The sequence below is a fragment of the Nothobranchius furzeri genome, chromosome 2, assembly GCF_043380555.1.
Source record: "Nothobranchius furzeri strain GRZ-AD chromosome 2, NfurGRZ-RIMD1, whole genome shotgun sequence".
Lineage (NCBI taxonomy): Eukaryota > Metazoa > Chordata > Actinopteri > Cyprinodontiformes > Nothobranchiidae > Nothobranchius > Nothobranchius furzeri.
In genome coordinates, this window is record NC_091742.1 from 80,291,254 (window position 1) to 80,310,752 (window position 19,499).

Sequence of the window (19,499 nt, forward strand, 5' to 3'; positions counted from 1 at the left end):
TCCCGTAGCGGTAACGCCCACACGCGGTCTGATTGGCTCAGCCTCTTCCCGTAATTCTGTCCTGGCTCCCCATTGGTGGGTCAGCCTGTCACTCATTCCACTTCCTGCTTTAGTTTGTTATTGATCGCAGTTCCTTCAAATGTGAGGGGAAATGTTGACGGTCCGAGCTGAAAAAGTTGGTGAGTTGTTTGTAAGGCCGTCCAGTCGCACTCGGAGCGAGCAGCGTGGCTTTTCGGCTGTTTGTGTCCTAAAGCTGCTGTTAGCCAAACTTCAGTACGAGCTTAAAAGTTTAAATGTCACGTCTGTGTCGTTACCTGACGCACCAGGTGATCGGGAACACCGTGGTCCGGTTTTATCGGGAGCATTCGTGTTTTAAAAAACACTTTATTGCACTTTACAGGCAAAGAGGGGCTTGATTCCAGCTTAAACCAGCTGCGGATTCAGACGCATCAAAGATGTCCGGGGAGCATAGCCGGAAGCGCCGTCCCTTAAAAGCATTTGTGATTCCGACCGAGCTGTGGGTCCAGGATGAGCTGGACGGAAGCGTCTGCCTGCAGCGGGGGTTCATCTGCCAGGAGCAGGACTCGGGCAGGAACCGAGGGGACCACATCTGGGTCAAGGTACCAACGAACTAGTGGAACCGTTTGAGATAGTTGAGCAACAAGGAAACCGCACTTTTATTTGACCTAGACAACTTTTATTGCGTTTTGATAAAGTTGTTTTGACCAGTTAAAGGTCTTTCCTACTAATACTGCCATTACTGATGTAACTTTTAGCTGCTTAGTCTAATTTGCCCTGAGCTGCAAGACCTACCTGTTACTTTATCAGTCTGTTCAGCTGCTTGTTGGACACACAGCTAATAAGATGTCAGCACTCAACCATCCATCAAATGCATGTACATGTACATTTTATACATATATATAATAATTTCTCTCTTAACCCTTCCACTTTCCTATCAGGTGACCCCGCCGGGACAGGGGGAGGCTAAACAGGATTTAAAGTGTATGCCTTGGCAGGGGTGAAGTGATGTACCCCTTAAAACATATTAAAATAAAAATACACCAGAGGTCCATCTGACCCCATTAACAATGCGGGAGGGCTAAAGGTGGAATATAGTGTGTTCTAATAAACGGCTATGTTTTAAAAAATATGTGCAGAATAAATTTACCATTTCTCTAATAAAGCTATATTAGAAAAAAATAAATAAAGAGTAATTTTGACGGACGACACTGGGTTTATGTTTACATCTACCAGCCAATGGGGTGCTGTTGCGGTAAAAAGTCCAGACTGGGACTGTGATAAATGGCAGACTGGGGGGAGGGATGTGGTGGCGGCGATGATCGGGCCAGTGAAAACTCCGCTGGTGATTGATTCAGCCCCGGGGGTGTAATCCGCGGGAATTGGAGCCGGAGGGGGAGAAACCGCTGGGTCGGGGAAAGGCAGGTGGCAGGGGGCCTTGAGCAGCCTGTACCGTACAAATTCAGAACACATTGATTTTCTGTCAGTTTTTTTGGATGACGAATTCTGGACCCTCATCACAACTAACCGATATGTTCACCAGTATTTAGAGGGAGGAACTGAAATCTAGCTCCAGATATAATGACCGGTACGATGTAACTGTCCCAGAAATGAAAACATTCATTGCCATTCAGTTCTGCATGGGGCTTGTGGAAAAGCCTGAGATTGAGGATTTTATATATATATATATATATATATATATATATATATATATATATATATATATATATATAAAATAAACCAAAGAAGGGATGAGTGAAATGTGTTCATGACACTGAAGCATCAAAAAGTGTTCTTGATTGATACGCAGTAAATGTAACAAAATACCAATAAAGTAATAAATATTATATATATACATACATAGTTGTTTATGTCTACATAGGAATATGTATATATGTATCATAAACAATAACATTAAGAAAATCAGACAAAAACATTTTAAAAATAATCAGCAAATGTGACGCAATCTAATATGGCTGCCACCTGATGATGTCATGATATGCAAATTATGTGAGTGAATTTGTTCCTATCACAAAATTTGGCTCATACTGAAGATTTTTCTAATTTACAATATTCCTCTTTCTAACCAGATTTAAGCTACAAGCTCTTTAAATGGTGATATAAAAAATTAATATTTTACTGAAAAAACTATGGCGCCTAAAGGGTTAAAGGCCTGCTGTGTTTCTGTGGTCTCCAGAGAGCCCCGGGAGCTGGGAGCAGCTGGTTGACTGTGGAGTTCTAATATTGAATGTTAAAATACAAGCAGAGTCTCAGACCATGCTCCACTCATCCGCCACAGTCGGAGATCAGTGAGACATTAGCTACATGCTAACCCAAAGCTAATGGAGGTTTTTGGGCGCTTTGGTTTTTTTGTGAAAATGTGGTGGACAGCACCGCTTGTCTCACAAAAACTACGTCATTGAACTGAGAAGAAGAAGAAATGGCTTTGAGTTTAGCAAACTTTGCATCCTTCTTCCAGGATGAAAGAAGCATTGAACATGGAGAATACCACTATAGATCTGGCCATGTGGAAAGTAGCAGCTACGCTGTCCATACATCTATACATACATTGTCCATTCGTCCATGCATGCTTACATACCCATACATCATCCATACAGAGATATATTCATACATACACCCATGCATAGTTTATTCATCCGTACACATCTTCTTAACCACCTCATCGATAAGAGTTGGGGGAGCTGGTGTCTATCTGCAGCAGTCATCGGACGAGAGGTGGGAGACACCCTGGACAGGTCTCAAGTCCTTCAAGTACTGGGACAAACATTGAGACAAACAACTATATACACTTGCACCTAGAGACACTTTATGGTTTCTAATTAACAAAGCACTCAGATTGTGATAAGCCTCTATTCATCCCTCTTGGAAGTTCTGTTTCAGGATTCAACAAGAATACTATGAAAAAGAACTATGATGATGATGATGCAACAGTATAAACAATAACACAAAGAAAGAAAATGAAAAACGCTGCAGTACTAACTCCAGATCTTAACTCATTCACTGCCAGCCGTTTCCTGATTGCTAACGGCCTTCGCTGCCAGCGTTTCTCATAGTTTTTACTGTTTTTTTAAGAGTCACAGAACGTTGTGCACTAGGATTATGTCGATGCCAAAACAAAGCGGAGACTCACCTCTTACATCAGGAAGAATCCGTCTGTTTCGAGCGTTATCCGTTCTTTCATAATCCGTTGTTGAATTGTGATCGGCAGACGCTTTTCCGGTTCGCGCCTCACTTTTTTTTACAGGAACGGCCCAAAACAATCTCCTAATACATGGATGGTCTGCTTCCTGATCATGTGACGTGTGACGTATGCGGATGAAGATCGACTTCAGGGCTGAGATATTTGTTCTCTCAGCGCAGGGGCTCGTTCTGATGCTCAAACAGTAAAAAAATGCAAATGACGACTTTAGTCGTCAATGGCAGTGAATGAGTTAATAATAGTGAATTAGTCACAAATAATAGTGAATAGTGACAAAATGGATGAAATCCCACCATCTCCAACTCAACCTCTCTAAAACTGAACTACTTGTCATCCCAGCAAAACCACCCATACAGCACAATATCTGAATCCAAAATGACTTCCTTTCTCTGGCTCCTTCAAAGGCAGTTTGAAATCTGGGTGTTGTGATTGATGAACACCTGACCTTTAAATATCATGTTGCCTCTGTTGCTCGTTCATGCTGCTTTGCGCTGTATAACATACGAAAGATCAGACCATACCTAACACAACATGCCACCCAGCTCCTGGTGCAATCTACTGTCATCTCTCGCCTCGATTACTGCAATGCCCTTCTAACTGGTCTTCCAGCCTGTATGGTGAGACCTCTTCAAATGGTCCAGAACACAGTGGCGCGTCTGGTCTTCCACCAGCCAAAAAGAGCACACGTCACCCCTCTGTTCATTGAGCTCCACTGGCTACCGCTAGCTGCACGCATCAAATTCAAATTGCTAACATTAGCATACAAAGTCCGAGATGGTACTGCTCCCATCTACCTGAATCCTCTTGCAAAGGCTTACGACCTGGCCCGGCCGCTCCAGTCATCACAGGATCGTCGGCTAGCGGTGCCTACACCACGCTCAGGACAATCCAGACTCTTTTCATGTGTCGTTCCACAAATGTGGAATGACCTTCCAAGCACTACCAGAACAGGGGCATCCATGTCAATTTTCAAGAAACTCCTGAAGACCCTGCTCTTCAGAGAGCATCTTCTAAACTAGCACCCTCCCTGCACCCGTCCCCCCTCTCTACTGTCCACTGTTTGTTCCCTCCTCTCCATGATTGATGTCAAGTTGTTGTTATTGTTGTTGTTAGCCTCAAGGGCAACATGCCGATTATTACTTGTAAGTCGCTTTGGACAAAAGTGTCTGCTAAATACATAAACAAAAACATAATAGTGCACTGGTTGTTTCACATCATGTGGTCTCTTTAACACTCAATATTTTTGACTGTCCAGTTGTGTTATGTGACTTCTGTCGTTATTTCTGTTGCTCTGAGTCCTCCTGTTCATCTCGTATCTTCAAAGTTCGCTTATGGAGGGAAATTCCTACAGAGGAAGCTCTGGGATTTTGTTGATTTTGACCGTGATCTAAACCACATCATGACTGTAGCTGTGGTTTGTGTCTCATGGCCCTTGCACACTAGCATCAGCTCCACTCTGCCTGGATGGGGTCGGGGGTGTTCTCATCTAGGTAGCCTTGGATTTTCACGAGAGCAACCGTACGTCTTTTCAGCCGTCTTCCTGAGGAGGTCTGCCTGGAGCCGAACAGACACGCTAACTGCTGACTGATTGGCCGGCTCAAAAGCATGCCTACCATTAGGAGGAGCCTCTGATTGGCAGAATCAGCCCGCGTGGGCTTCCCGCATGCTCAATTCATTATGATTCTGGATGCTGTGGAGTTAACAAACCTCTGACTGAAGCCATTTTCTCTGTCCCTCACTGCTGTGAGGAGACACACACACACACACACAGTGCTGCCAGACAAAGCAAAGCAGGATGCAATATCAGAGTCAGTCTCCAAAAGCAAGACTGCTCAGGCCACTTTTGTTTAATAAGAGCGACACCGCGGACATCTCTGCACTCTTTTTTTCCCCCGACCACATGCTCTGAGATGTGCTCATGACATCACAGACCACATTCCTAAGGCAATGTGGAACGAACGCAGATGGGCTGGGGTGGAGCCGATGCTTGTGTGTAAGTAGTATTAGACTCTATCACAACAGACAGAAGCAGCACAGTCATTGTTGCTGACAAAGCCCCAAACCTATCCATCTCTCCATCCTAATGTCACTCATGAACAAGACGCTAATGACATTTTTGACCTCCTGTGAACTTTATTGTCTTGCAGGTGTTGGATAATGGACTCGTGGTAAAACTTGAGAAGAGGCACCTCCATGAAGTTGCTGCTGACCTCATTGTTCTACTGGAGCCTGTGAAAGACCTGGAAGTTCGACTAAACCTTCTGAGTAAGGGATTATTTCTGCCTGAGGGGGTTGTGGTGTAGACCCTGAGAGTAAAGGATATACCAGGGGAGTACAACATTCTACAAGCAGGTTTGCTTCCTGTTTGTTAACCCTCTGAGGTTCAAAATAAGTTTTGATAAAAGGACCAACAACTAAGTCCTTCAGGAGTACTTCTGAGTTAAAAAATGCTCATGAAATACGTATGTGGAGTAACCAGGGAGGAAGGTTTTAACTGTTGCAAATCTGCAACGCCTGCCTCCAGAGGGTTAAAAATGGGAAGTGTACCTTTAACTGTACCAAAGCTTTTTTTTTAGGGGGGGTAAATTTAAGGGATGCAACAATAGTCTGGCATTTCACTGGCTTCCAACAAATCAGACACTCAGAAATTGGGACATTTTTCTACTTTAAGGGTTTTTTTGTATATGGGACAGCAGCTCAGGAGGTAGAGCGGGTTGTCCAGCGATTGGAAGGTTGCAGGTTTGATCCCAGCTCCCACCAGAGAATGCTGCTGTTGCGTCCTTGAGCAAGACACTTAACCCGCCTTTCCTGCTGGTGGTGTTCGGCAGGCCTCGCCTCTGTCAGTGCGCCCCAGGGCAGCTGTGGCTACATTGTAGCTCATCATCACTGGTGTGTGAATGGATGAATGACTGATTGTGTTGTGAAGCACCTTGGGGGGGGTTGTAGACCCCTAAGAAGGCGCTATACAAATACAGGCCATTTAGCATGTTATCACTGTGTGTTTCAGACCATCCCGAGAACCTGCGACAGCTTGCTTCTCTACCTCTGGATGCTCCACTTTGGGTCCAGATCGGCCCACAGGATGAGCTGGCAGAGGCAGAGCTTAAGTACAAAGGGCCACTGGGCAGAGGGAGTAGCGCTGTGTTCTTTGGGGTTCAGCTGAAGGTGAACTTGAATTTCATATTCATTTAACACAAATACAACACCTAATTCCCATTATTTTTGCCCTGCAGGGTTCAGCGGTGGGCAGAGGAATAAGCAATGGCTCCTATAAGGGTCACCGATACTTTAGCTGCCCTGAAGCTTCTGCCCTCTTCCTTCCCGTCAATTACATCCAGCTTCGTTCTTGGTCCCGCACCAGTGATTCAGAAGCACCTGTGAAAAGTCGCAACCGAGACGGCCGTCGCAGCTACCACCCCCACCCCGTGAACATTTTTCGTAGCAGTAACGACCGTCTAAATCAGCAGCTGCCTCGTCACAATAGTAGCCGTCAGCATAATGCGAATAGCCCACCTCAGCCACTCGCCATACTCTCAAGAACCGCAGACTCAACACCCGTCGTAAATCCCAACCATGTTCGAAGCCCGGCATCACCTGTACCATTCTTCATTGGCCAGAGGGTGTGTTTCCCCCATAAGGATGGTGTCTGTGCAGGAGAGGTGCGCTTCTGTGGCACCCTGGCAAGTCGGTCATCACCAGGGTCATACGTCGGAGTCCTTCTGGTCAGTACAACCTACAGGAACACATTTTCTTAAAGAGCAAGTCACCCCCAAATAAACTTTTTTTGGCTGATAAACTATATAAACAAGTGTCTAATCATGCTGCAGACATGCGTAGTCAATAATTTGGCACTTCAGTGCATTTTAATTAAAATTTAAATATTCTGCCTAAAACTGGCAGTGTTGTGCCGTTGTCAGGTAAAAACTCTGCACTGTATTTTAATTTAAATCTGCCACCGCCATTGGCTAAGAGGTATGCTATGATGTAAACTGGTACATTATGATGTCACAATGCTGTCATGAGCCTGAGTGTGTGTTTGTTAGCAGCTCCGCCTTCTCGGTCTGCCAGGCAACAGCATTTGTTGCATTTTTCAAACATGAAGTGGGAGTGAAGTTAGACTCTGGTAGGGGGTGACTTGCTCTTTAAACACTGTGCAATTTCTCACAAAATCAAAATGATTCTGCTATGAATTCACTTCGATTTTTGACTCCTTTTCTCTGTTAGATGATTGGTGTTTTGATTTTTTATATTACAGGATGCTCCTGTTGGCAACTGGGATGGTCATTACAAGGGTCAGAAGCTCTGCCACATTCCTTCTAATCTGTATGGACACCTCCTACCAGCCCACGAGGTTTCTCCTGGTACAACTAGAGATTTATTGTGTTAAACAGGACTCATGGCATTAGGCTATTGTCAGTTGTTTCAGCTTTCTGATGTCTTTTACAGATTTTCTAAAATCACAGTTTAAGTTTAAGAAAACGTTTTGAAAATGGGATTTCCACCCAAAAGACCGATGACGCTTGCTAATGAGTCGAGCCGTCTCTGCTTTCAGAAACAGGCTGTGGTTACTTGTATGTCTTTTTTTCTCTACAAACACAAATTACAAATCATAGTGTAGAGATTTCGGTCTTTAACCGGTATTCCTCTCATTGCTGTAGAACACATATTTCTGGTTCTAGTCTTACAAATTTCTTTTCATTTTTACTTTTCCAAGATGGAGTCAAAGGGTATTTTCATCTGATCATATCACCTATGTGAAACACCGTCGACTTACCGACATTAACATGCATTATCGCTGATGCCTTCTGTGGCCCACGGTTCTAGATTTGACATGAGTCATGGTTGGTGTTTGTTTGAGGATTATATTTTAACATTTCGGCTAAAGACGGTTCTTCAGTTCAAGTTTAGCTTCTCTGGTGGATTGCAGCCAGATTTATAAAACACTTGGCATTCGCTCACAAATATTTTCAGTCTTTTTACAAAGGTCCGAACTTAATAACAAGCCTTTTTATTCTTGTGTCTCCAGAGGATAAATCCTACAATCAAATCCCTCTTCAGCAGATTCCTAAGCTCACTTTGAAACCAGTGCTGCCTCCTGTAACTAAACCAGTCCCCACATCGCCACCAGCTGCTGCTCCCAAGATTGCTCTGTTGCCCCCAAACAAACAAAACCCTAACCCTCCTCCCCTACCTCCACCAAAACCCATTTATAAAGTCCTACCTATCGCTCCTGTACCACCCCCGAAACCCCAAAGCCCATCGACCACGGCCCCCGTACAGCCAGAGCATACCAATGGCATCCACGGCCCCCCCTCCCCTCTGAGAAGTCCAGAAAATGATGCGAGCACCAGGGTGAACGGAGAGGCAAGACTGAGGAGTGATCTGGAGGTGGGCTCACTGGTAGAGGTGAACGACCCGCCGTTGTTCGGGGTCATCAGGTGGATCGGTCAGTTAAGTGCTGTTCCAGAGCTGGTGGCTGGGATTGAGCTGGTAAGGACCCTTTCAGATTACCTTGCTACTCAGCTAAACAGGGAGGCTTTCTAACTTTAATCCGTTTGAGGTTGACCATTAGAGTTGGGTAAGAAGCCCAAAGTATGAATACTCTGATCTGATTTCTATCGTACTTTGTGGAGTGGACTACTGGAGCACAAAACGATTTTCAGGTTCTTTGTTTCTTTAAGAGTATATTTTTATTCCATCCAACATGGTGGTCTTAAAACTAGAACAGATGGCAAATGTGGTTCATTTTTTTGTTTCTTCAGGACATTTTTTGTTCTTTTGAAAGGTTCTTCCATTCCAAGTAAGGGTTAGGGTTCCATGTGTCCTAGTCAGTGATGGTCCTGATTCGGGTACAACTTTACAGAGTACCTGAAGACAAGAGAGTCTGATTGACAAATGTTTACTGCTGGTCAAAGAATTTTGAAAACCCTCCTTAACAGCCTCACTGCCAAACTGATGACTCACTCTTCTCCTTCTTTACACTTGAACAAACGAGGGCAGAAATGTTGGACAAGTACGGAGGACAGAAGTATTTGTATGTATAGCCATCGTCTCTCGTGAGTTCACCAACAAGGCAGACATGATGAGCTCATGTTTAGTGTGAATAGTTACTAAACCGTCCGGCTTTGCAGGTGAAACACGAGGCCACCTTTTCTGCTTAGAGTAGATGTTTTTAGCCTAGCATAGATCACTATATTTAACCTCCCTCCTCTGTCTTCTCTGTTCAAAGTATGAACATTGTTCTTCTCATAAAGGTGTCCCTTATCCACGGACAGTAGTGTCTAGTGAACCAGGTCATTTGGGTTTGGGTAGGGTTAGGGTTTATCCTCTGAGTTTCCTCTTTGAGGGTCCTGTACTTCTTTTCCTGGCTGACCAGATGAAACCGCGGTTAGGTTATCCACCAGTTTGAAGAGTGCTGTTGATGTCTTCCATGTTCTTCCCTTCTGTCCTACTGAGGACATTCACACTCTGCTGACTATATTCCACTGGTTTGAAGGTTTGAACATTCTTCGTTGCATCTACAAAAGATATTAGATTTGAATCTCTCACAGTGCACTCTGAAAATGACTGATTGCAGCTCTTATTGTTGTCTCCGCTGAGCTTGATGTAAATAAAAGGAATACCAGGTCTGAAGGGTTGGTGACCAATGGTGAACAGCATTCATGAGGGATGGTCCGAAATGGTTTGGAATATTTGGGAGGGGTTTTGCTCTTTTGTGTGAACATGTTCGATAAATGGCAACCGATTCATCCTAGTGTGCTCCATAGTGGTGCAGGTGGTAGCACTGTTGCAGTGTTGTATGAAGTGTGTACTGTAGACCAACACAGTGTTCTCCTGTTTCAGGACCAGGAGCTGTCTGCTGGAACAGATGGTAGTTACCTTGGTGAGCGTCACTTCCGTTGCCCGCCCAACAAGGGGCTGTTCGTCAAGCTTCGCAACTGCAGACGAGACTCCAGGTTCCCCGCCCCCGAGAAGCCGGTCAATCAAGTGGAGCGATGCAACTCCATAGGTGAGGAGGCGGGGCTACAGTCTTCACATCACCTGTAGGGATGTTACAATAATGTAATCTAAAGGAGGGTCATTGACTTGGTGTCATCTGGGCAGGAAATACTGGAATCAAGAGAGCATGAAGACACATTAATATTTAGTCATTCCCTCAACTATCTATTTTAGCACAAAGTTATGATATAAATCTTTTTTCTTTTTCAAAGTTGTTTGCCAGATTATCCACCTTTTTAAAGTTTTGAAATAAGAAACGATTGGAGTGTCACTCTTCCCCTTGACCTTTAGTGTTGTGGCGGTTGCGGCACAAAGAGGATTTTAGGTACTTTTCAGGTTTTCCAAACGATTGAGACAATTTCCAACCTCAATTATTTTGTCACGCTTTCCCTAGCTTTTGCGGAGTGGGGCAGTAAACGCGTAGAGGAACACACTCCTCCTATGGAAGGAGATGAGGCAAGGCAGCTCTACGTAGGCTCCAAGAGAGGCATCCAGGGTCACCTCAACTCCTGCTACCTGGACGCAACGCTCTTCAGGTGGCCTAAATCAAATCTTGCAGTAAAGATTACAAATAATTCTGATCGTGAGAAAGTCGTGTTAGTTCATCAAAGAAGGACCAAAATTGTAAATGTTTCAGTTCACCAACGCATCATTTTAATTCTTCAGCTTTTAGGGGGGGAAGTGTTGATTTCACTCATAGAAAGATAATTAAATCAAGTCCTGTTTTGTGTCTGTGCAGTCTGTTTTCCTGCTGCAGCTCAGCAGACTGGGTGCTGTTTTGGCCATTTGGTGATGAAACCGAAGGAAGCTCCAAACAAGCTCAGGAACTGCTACGCTGTGAAATAGTCAACCCTCTCAGAAGGTGTGTGTGGGTGCGTGCTTGTCTTTATTGGTTTAGGTGGACGAATCTTAACTTTAACCTGTACTGTGTGGACATTTTTACATAGTGGCGACATTTTGCTGGTCCACACAATGTGAAGCACCCTAAAACTTGGTTTTAGAGGTTTGGTGTGAATTAAGGCAAGGCAGCTTTATTTATACAGCACATTTCAAACAGAGGCAATTCAATGTGCTTTACAATTATCAGGACATGATATGAAAACACATAAAAACACAAATTAAAATATACATAGATAGAATTACAGTTTAGCACTAAAGGAGAAGACAAAGTTACAGGGAAGATTACAGTGGAGACGACGCATGATAAGAAACAATTAAATTAAGGGCTGATGAGTACACTAGGGTTGGGGCAGATCTGAGGTCATGGGGAAGCTGATTCCATATGTGAGCAGCATAGTAACTAAAATCATCTCTACCATGTTTTGTTCTGACCCGAGGTTCTACCAGCTGGTTGTTTCCAAGGGATCAGAGCCCTATTGGGTGTACATACAGGAACATGTATTTTGGTTCCATGCCATTGAGTGATTCATAAACTAGTAGGAGCACTTTGAAATCTGTTCTGTAGTTTACTGGTAACCAGTGTAGGGATCTAAGAACAGGAGTGATGTGCTCCGTTCTCTTAGGTCTTGTTAAGACTCAAGCAGCAGCATTCTGAACAAGCTGCAGTTGCTTCACAGCTTGTTTTTTCTAGCGTTTCTCCAAGTCTGGTCTGGACATGAGACCTCTGACTCTTGAAATATGATGAAGGTGATAAAACGCTGATTTAGTTAAAGCCTTAAGTTGTCCAGAGAAGCTCAGGTCGAAGTCAATAATAACACCAAGATGTCTAACCTGGGTTTTTGTCTTTAGTCCCCTGGAGTCTAGCTGAGCAACAACATCCATTCTATCCCTCTTGTTGCCGAAGACAACAACTTCAGTCTTGTGTTTGTTTAGCTGAAGGAAGTTTGACTGCATCCAGTCGTTTACTCGCTCTAGGCACTGACAGAGTGAGTCCAGTGAATGACAGTCGCTAGGTGATAAGGCTAGGTAGATCTGGGTGTCATTTGCATAGCTATGATAGGCAGCGTTGCTATTGAGTATGACCCAGGGGGAGCAAACAGATCACACTTCTTTGCCGGTCTTTAAGAGTCACGTGAAAACCCACTTTTTTCATTTAGCATTTCCTGAACATGCTTGAATTTGGCTTACTTTTATGTGGTTTTGAGTCTTTGCTTTTAATTCTGTTGTCTCATGTTCAATATTTTAATCTCTTTTATCATGATTGTATTTTGTTTTTCAGTGCCTTGGCCTCCCGTAATGGGTGAGGAAGGCACTATATGAATAAAGCCTTGATTGATTGACTGATTTAGAAATTAAGGAGTAGTGGTCTTAGAACTGAGCCTTGGGGGACCCCACATGTCATGGCGATCCCCTTTGATTGGTAGTCCCTAATAGAGACAACATGGCCCCTGTCTTTGAGATGAGATTGGAACCAGCCAAGCACTGTGCCTGATAGTCCCACCCAGTTTGTGAGTCTGTCCAGAAGGATGTTACGGTCCAGAGTTAACTTTTAGTTTAGGTTGGGTTAGGAAAATAACCCCATTGGCTAGGGTTAGGGCTGAACTTCCAACACAAACTTCATGACAATCCAAAACAACAGTTCTGGTGTATGAGAAGTATGTAGGATATGTAGAAGAAGAAGAGGAGCAAGATCAAAAGAAATGTTAAAACCGGTGCCAGTGGCTCATTATGGTCACTGGGGCAACCACCAGTAGCTCGTTAAGATCACCAGGGTTACCACCTGCTGCTCATTCAGGTAACGGTGGTAACTACCTGCAGTTTGATAAAGTAACCATGGTAACAGCACAGCTCTGTCTCTCACTTCCTAAAAGCAAAGCTAACAAGATACTAGGCTATGAACACTCCAAGGAGATTTGAGTGAGAACTACAAGTCTGACAGAAGTGAGAGACACCTTTGGTGACAGAAGACAACAATCCCAACATTCCAATGTTTGGATTGGGTTTGCACTTAAAAAGGTTTTGGGAATAAGAGGAGTTTGTTTGAAAAAGATTGAGACATTTTAGGCGGTTCCATAGTACAGTACAAAACATTTAATCCAGGTGTTCACATTCCTGATGCCTAGTTACCATGATCAACTAAATGCGTGTGTCATTGTGGTTTTTAAGTAATGGCTACGTGTGTGCCAGTAAGACCATGGCTCTGCGACGGCTGCTGGAGGCTGCTAACAGCGACATGGGCTTCACCAATGAGGAGAAAGGTGAGTCCTTGTTTTGGTACCCTTCGGTCGTGAGACCGGAATGTTGACATGCTGCTCTCTTCCTGTTTGTGCAGATCCAGAGGAGTTCCTCAACAAGCTTTTCCAGCTGCTGAAGGTGGAGCCGCTCCTCAAGATCAGGTCGGCTCTCACACTTTTGCTCGTTTCTCCAAGTTTCATCTTAACACACCTGTCATTGGCGTTCATGATGTACACACACACACACACACACACTCACACCCTGCTTGTTCAGTTGCTCTTGTTTGTAATGAGCGCCTGTTGCATGGGTTAAAACTGAGCCTAATCTTGCATCAGCGCCGTTCTTCTGCATTCTTCGGAGACACGTTCCCGCCCTCAGTTCCAGTTAGCTCACACGTCTATGGAAGTTTTCACATTGCATGCATGCATGCAGAAAACTCACTTTTTGTTAACATAAGTAGTAAAGTAAGATTCCCAGTTTTTACCCCACTCCTTCCACTGGTTAGTATCCCACATTGTGGCACAGGTGAGGAGGTCAGGCTGCAGAAGAATGCAGGTTAATAAAATCGTTTTACGGTTTCGTCTTTCAGATCAATGACTCAGGGCGCTCAGGAGTGTCACCTCTATCAGCTCTTCCCACCAACCCTGCCCACATCCCTGTCCTCACCCATTTCTCCCATTAATTCTCCCATCCCCCTAACGTTGTCGTCATCCATGAGGGTCGCCAGCGTTCAGTCGCTGCTCGAGTCGTCCTTCCATCACTCTGGACTCAAGTTTGTAGAGGTAACAAAATGTTAATGTCATCTGAGAAATACAGAACTGAGTTTTTGTGTTCTACACAATACTATGATCATAGTTAGGACATTGCATCTCTAAAATACAACAAGAAAATGATTTTCCCTCTCTGTGTGTCTTTTGCCCCAGATGACCTCCCCGTTTTTATATCTTGCCACCAAAATGCCGTACCTGTGCTTTTTTCAGAGTATTACATTTCTTGTGTATTTGTGTTGATAATTGGAAATGATGGTAGCCTTGCCTGATTTGCAGAGCAAATCTCCAGGAGGGACTTTAGCAACATAAAACACAGTAAAATGGATCAAATTGTTATCCTTGAGACGTAGAGAAGATTCTTTCGTTCAAAGAGAAACCAAATAATTGGAAATTTAAAAAAAAACAAAATTCCAGCCTTGATTCACATTTTTGACCTACCGTGACCTTTCAGGTGTTTCATTTGCTGTTTTATTGATTTATTGGGATTAAAACACTTTTTATAAAATTACTAGAATTAGCAGAATCTACCCCCTTGGGGCTGGTAGTCCTGCCCACTCACTCCACACACATTCATGTTGATTTTTTTGCAGCTTCAAACCATTATTTACAGCTAAAATGTATAAGAAACATAAAATGCAGAACTATCAGGGTTTGAGTTGCATTTTTGTGTTTTGTTTTAATCAGACAAATGTCCCATTTAATCACAGGAGGGGGCGGGACTTAACGTTTGTTCTGGAACCATCCACAAGGGGGTGCATGAATTGATTCAGCTTTAATTTAGGGGTTTCGTCCCCTGGGTCTAGTTTATAAATGTCAACCGTTAAAACTTATCTCTCCTGCCAGGCTCCATCCTGTCTGCTGCTGCTCATGCCCCGCTTTGGAAAAGACTTCAAAATGTTTGACGCCATCTTGCCCACCCTCAGCCTGGACATCACTGACCTGCTGGACGACGGTACGAATGGTTTGCCTTAAACGTAAAGATGTCTCCTTTGTGTTGAGGTTGAGTTTCCGTCTTCTCGTCTTCTTTGTTTTTGTAGCTCTCAGACAGTGCAGTATCTGCCAGTCTGTAGCCGAGTGGGAGTGTGCGCAGTGTTACGAAGACTTGGACATCACTCCGGGACATCTTAAACAGTACTGTCAGACCTGCAGCACACAGGTATGTCCTGCGTCATCAGGGACATTCTGCCAGATTGGTTTCTGTCCTCTAATATGTTAAAGCAACACAAAAAGTTTCCCGCGTCTCCCCCCTACTGATTGAAAGCGGAGTTGCAATTGTCGTAAACAAGCCTGCCGCAGCCTGCTAACGCTAACATGGCCCAACTGATGACAACTGTTGCACAGGAGGTACAGTAAGTGCCTGTGTCATGACCAAAGAGTTGTGGGATCGGGTCTCGCTCAGTCTGTTGCAGTCGTCGTGTCCATCTTCGTAACATTTTATTTATGTAGCAGTTTTAACAAAAATAGCAAAATAATACGCCAAAGTGCTGGACAATATACAACTTAAAAGCATTATAAATGCAGCAAGCAGCAGGTAACAATTATAAAGACCAAATAGCATTGCAATAGAATGATTAGATTTGTTGTGGCAAATTACAGAACAAGCTAGGTCGCGGAACACTCATCCCCCCCATCGGGTATGTTCCCTGAGACGCTTCTGCCAGAACCGGAATATCGCAATGCCAGAGGAAACGAGAGCGCTAAACAGCAGTTGCTGTTTTCTAGGCCCAAACGTCTTTTGTTCTCCGTGACTTCAAATGGTGATTTTCTTTTTGGGACTCTGGATGATCCAACATTTGCTTTTGGTCAAAAATGTTTGAGATTTTTAGACAAATATGAGGGAACCACTTTATTCATTATTTTTCTTCTTTTTTTTCTCTCCACAATATATTTACAACTATAACTATGTTAGAACATTGTTAAGAGGCATGAAAAAAAGTTATGTTAAGGTCAGCTGTTTTCCAGATTTGCTATTGCAGCTTTAGTTAAGCCAAACTGCTAAGCAGAAAGCACCAGCTGAGTAGCCTGGATTAATATGCAGTCTGCATGAACGCAAGTTTATAGAAATGTGTTTTAAGCCTACTTTCCTTGATTGTAGGGGCCGATCTTACTGGCAGAGGCAACGCGTTTCAGACACAAAAGGCATGGTCCCCTCACGTTTAAGCGTTGGTGGAATGACGAACATTTGTAATGTCAAGGTTCATACACGTGTAACATCTCAAACAAAAACAAGAATCTTAAAGTCAATTCTGTACGTAACTATAATCCAGTGCAGCGTAGCCAAATCCAGAGGGGTGTGCTCTCTCGTCTTTGAACGTGTCAGCAATCTGGCTGCAGAGTTCTCCACCAACTACAGTCCAAGTTGTTTGGCTTGCCTCTACAAGCAGGGAATTACAAGATTCCAAACGTGGTCACAAATGAATGAAAGGCCATCTCTAAGTGGGCCCTTGATAAGATTGATCTGATCTTAGAGATTTGGTGCAGGTCGAAACAACAGGAACTAACGGTCAAGCTAACATGTTTCTCAAATGAGAGCTCATCATCCATTTTTTTTTATCTCTGATATTTAACCTATCAATGGCTGAAGAGAAGTGGATTTCCCATGTCTTAATGGAGTATATTCCTGCCAATTATCTGCATACATGTGAAATTTAACTTTGTTTGTGGACTATCATGCCCATATGGAGCAGGTAAATGGAAAACAGAAGTGGCCCAAGAACAGACCCTTGTGGCATGCCGTATTTCAAGACAGTATGTTCTTGGGCAAGAGATTTGACTCACCTTGCCTGCTGGTGGTAGTCAAGAGTGGCACCTGTGTTTGACAGCTGTGGCTACATTGTAGCTCATCGTGTGTGTGTGTGTGTGTGTGTGTGTGTGTGTGTGTGTGTGTGTGTGTGTGTGTGTGTGTGTGTGTGTGTGTGTGTGTGTGTGTGTGTGTGTGTGTGTGTGTGTGTGTGTGTGTGTGAATAAGTGAACTGGCAGTGAATGTTGGAGTGTTTAACTTGTGAAGTGCCTTGAGATGGCTCTTGTCGTGATTTGGCGCTTTATGCATAAACTGAATTGAACTGTTTTGTGAAGTGCCTTTTGGGGTTGTAGAACCCTAGAAGGCACTATATGAGAACGAGCCATTTACCATCTAAATAAGCCACAAAGTAAAAAGATCCACACTGTTGGACAAAATATTATTACTTACAGGTCCAATAGCAACAAAGCCAGGTCACCATCGGTCCGTGATTACATCGCCTTCTTTAGCTCCCTCAAATGAGTGTAGGCCGCGACAATGTTCACTCTGATTTTACCGGTTTGTTTTGTATTCAAAGACATTATCCTCTTACTTTCAGGCTCTGCCATGATGTCAACATAAAAATATATTATTATTCTTGTGATTTTTACTGACGTTCAGCAAATTGATAAACCTATCTGCTAGCCTTTATAAGAGTTACCAGTATGTATGTATATATATATATATATATATATATATATATATATATATATATATATATATATATATATATATATATATATATATATATATATATATATATATATATATATATATATATATATATATATATATATACTGAAATGAAAATGAAAATTGTCTAGGTCATATATATTCCTACCCGAACCACAAAACTGTTAAGTTTCTTGAAGTTTCTGCCTCAATAAAAACTGAAACCTGTTTAAAAGCAATATCTTAGTGTCTTAAAGTCTTTAATGTGTCTTTAACTCTATTGGCAGGTTCATAGTCACAAAAACCGGCTCTCCCACCATCCGGTGAAGCTCAGTGTTCCTGAGGGACAGTGGTCGGGTTCTCTGCCCTACACTCGCCAGAAAATGTCCCTCTTTGCTGTGACGTGCATCGAAACCAGCCACTATGTGAGCTTCGTCAAGCACGGATCCCAAGACTCAGACTGGCTGTTTTTTGACAGCATGGCTGACCGTCAAGGTTAAAAAAAGAAACTCAAATTTAGATATTTTTCCTTTGAAGAGATATCAACACGAGTCTGTTTCTGTGTTTATTTATTTTATCCCAGGTGGTGAGAATGGTTTCAACATCCCCCAGGTGAAGGCGTGTCCCGAGGTGGGCCGCTTCCTCAGCCTCTCTGAGGAGGAGCTGAGCCACGTCGATGCCTCCTCTTTGAAAGAGTCAGTCCGCCGGCTGCTCTGTGACTCCTACATGTGTCTGTACCATAGTCCAGAACTCAGTCTATACAAGTGACTCAGACACACACACACACAGCAGGCTGAAAACACATCTGATCATCTGTTCTGTCTAAACTTCCGGGGCTCTCATTATCCTTAAAGTTAATCCAGAAAGAAGGAAACTGTCTAAAAAACTTAAGCACTGTGTTTAATATGAAGAGATTGTTGTTTTCAACCCTAACCTGATAAATACACAAAACTTGTTCCCGCCTTTTATTATAAACAAAACAAACAAAAGTCCTGAAAGGATTTTCTGACAAATCTCTCGCAGAATATTTAGCAAAATGATCCACAACTAGAAAAAATATCAACAGATGTTGCCGTACTTGTGGAATCAGTTTCCATGTCTTTATTTGCAGATGACAAAATGTTCTATTGTGATAGATGTTCTTTGCAAAGTGGCCGTTCGTCTTGTTTTTACTCATTCATGAGGGTAAAGTAGTCTCAGAGGATTCTAATACTTTTACTAGGGAATTAGTGAGAATTTACTTTTCAGCATTGCATCAAAAATATAAATATAAATACTATAAATATAACTTTGGTTTCTTTATTCATAATGAAGCTGAAAACATTTTGCACTTGACTAAAACAGGACAGTTTTTGGCCAAACTTCCCACACTTGATGTATTTTTTTCAGCATTTAGAGGTTTTCAAACATCTGATCACGTCTAATCAGCCCAGTATCATTTTATTGGTCATTTCTGACTCAGAGATCATGAGCCGTTAAAACTTAAAGATATAATCCAAGCACAGTCTTCTACAGGCAGTTCAGATGAAATATAAATATATGGCAATAAGCTGAGTTTACACTGTTATGTAGCTTATGAACAAAGAGTAGCAGCCTGAGCTTCATCCATTCAGAACCACGCTGGTTTAGATTCTGAGTGGAAACTGCTTTATAAATCTGCACACACTGGACAGAAGCACTGTGCCTGAGGTATGGACTGTTTTGGGTTTACCACTTGGTTTGCACTGCTCAGTAAGTTTGTATATAGCAGTATTGTCTTAAACTGACAGTCAAGAAGATTGTACACAGATGTTTAAACTTTTACAAAACTCACCAGGTGTTTTCTATTTCACTGCTGCAGGAAGATGTAGATGATGTTTCACATAATAAAAGCTTCTAAGTGAATCTGTCTGTGATGTAGTTTTTT

At 43.0% G+C, this 19,499-nt stretch overlaps 1 protein-coding gene across 1 annotated transcript; it reads left to right on the forward strand.

Annotated features, from left to right (window-relative positions):
• Positions 1-55: 55 nt before the first annotated feature.
• Positions 56-19,477, forward strand: cyld3 (cylindromatosis (turban tumor syndrome) 3). The gene is made up of 17 exons (XM_015946337.3): positions 56-179; positions 401-620; positions 5,386-5,503; positions 6,246-6,403; positions 6,472-6,960; positions 7,494-7,599; positions 8,265-8,728; positions 10,082-10,247; positions 10,632-10,773; positions 10,977-11,099; positions 13,304-13,395; positions 13,470-13,533; positions 13,962-14,154; positions 14,986-15,094; positions 15,180-15,298; positions 17,881-18,088; positions 18,177-19,477. Exons 2-17 carry the CDS (start codon positions 456-458, stop codon positions 18,359-18,361), a joined length of 2,901 nt encoding a protein of 966 aa, XP_015801823.3. The 5' UTR covers positions 56-179; positions 401-455; the 3' UTR covers positions 18,362-19,477.
• Positions 19,478-19,499: the final 22 nt, after the last annotated feature.

Excerpts from the sequence above, each read along its gene's own strand:
- cyld3 (XM_015946337.3), top strand. The coding sequence starts at position 456 with ATGTCCGGGGAGCATAGCCGGAAGCGCCGTCCCTTAAAAGCATTTGTG. Across the intron at positions 621-5,385 it reads GGGACCACATCTGGGTCAAG|GTGTTGGATAATGGACTCGT; the intron begins GTACCAACGAAC and ends ATTGTCTTGCAG. Across the intron at positions 10,774-10,976 it reads CTGGACGCAACGCTCTTCAG|TCTGTTTTCCTGCTGCAGCT; the intron begins GTGGCCTAAATC and ends GTGTCTGTGCAG.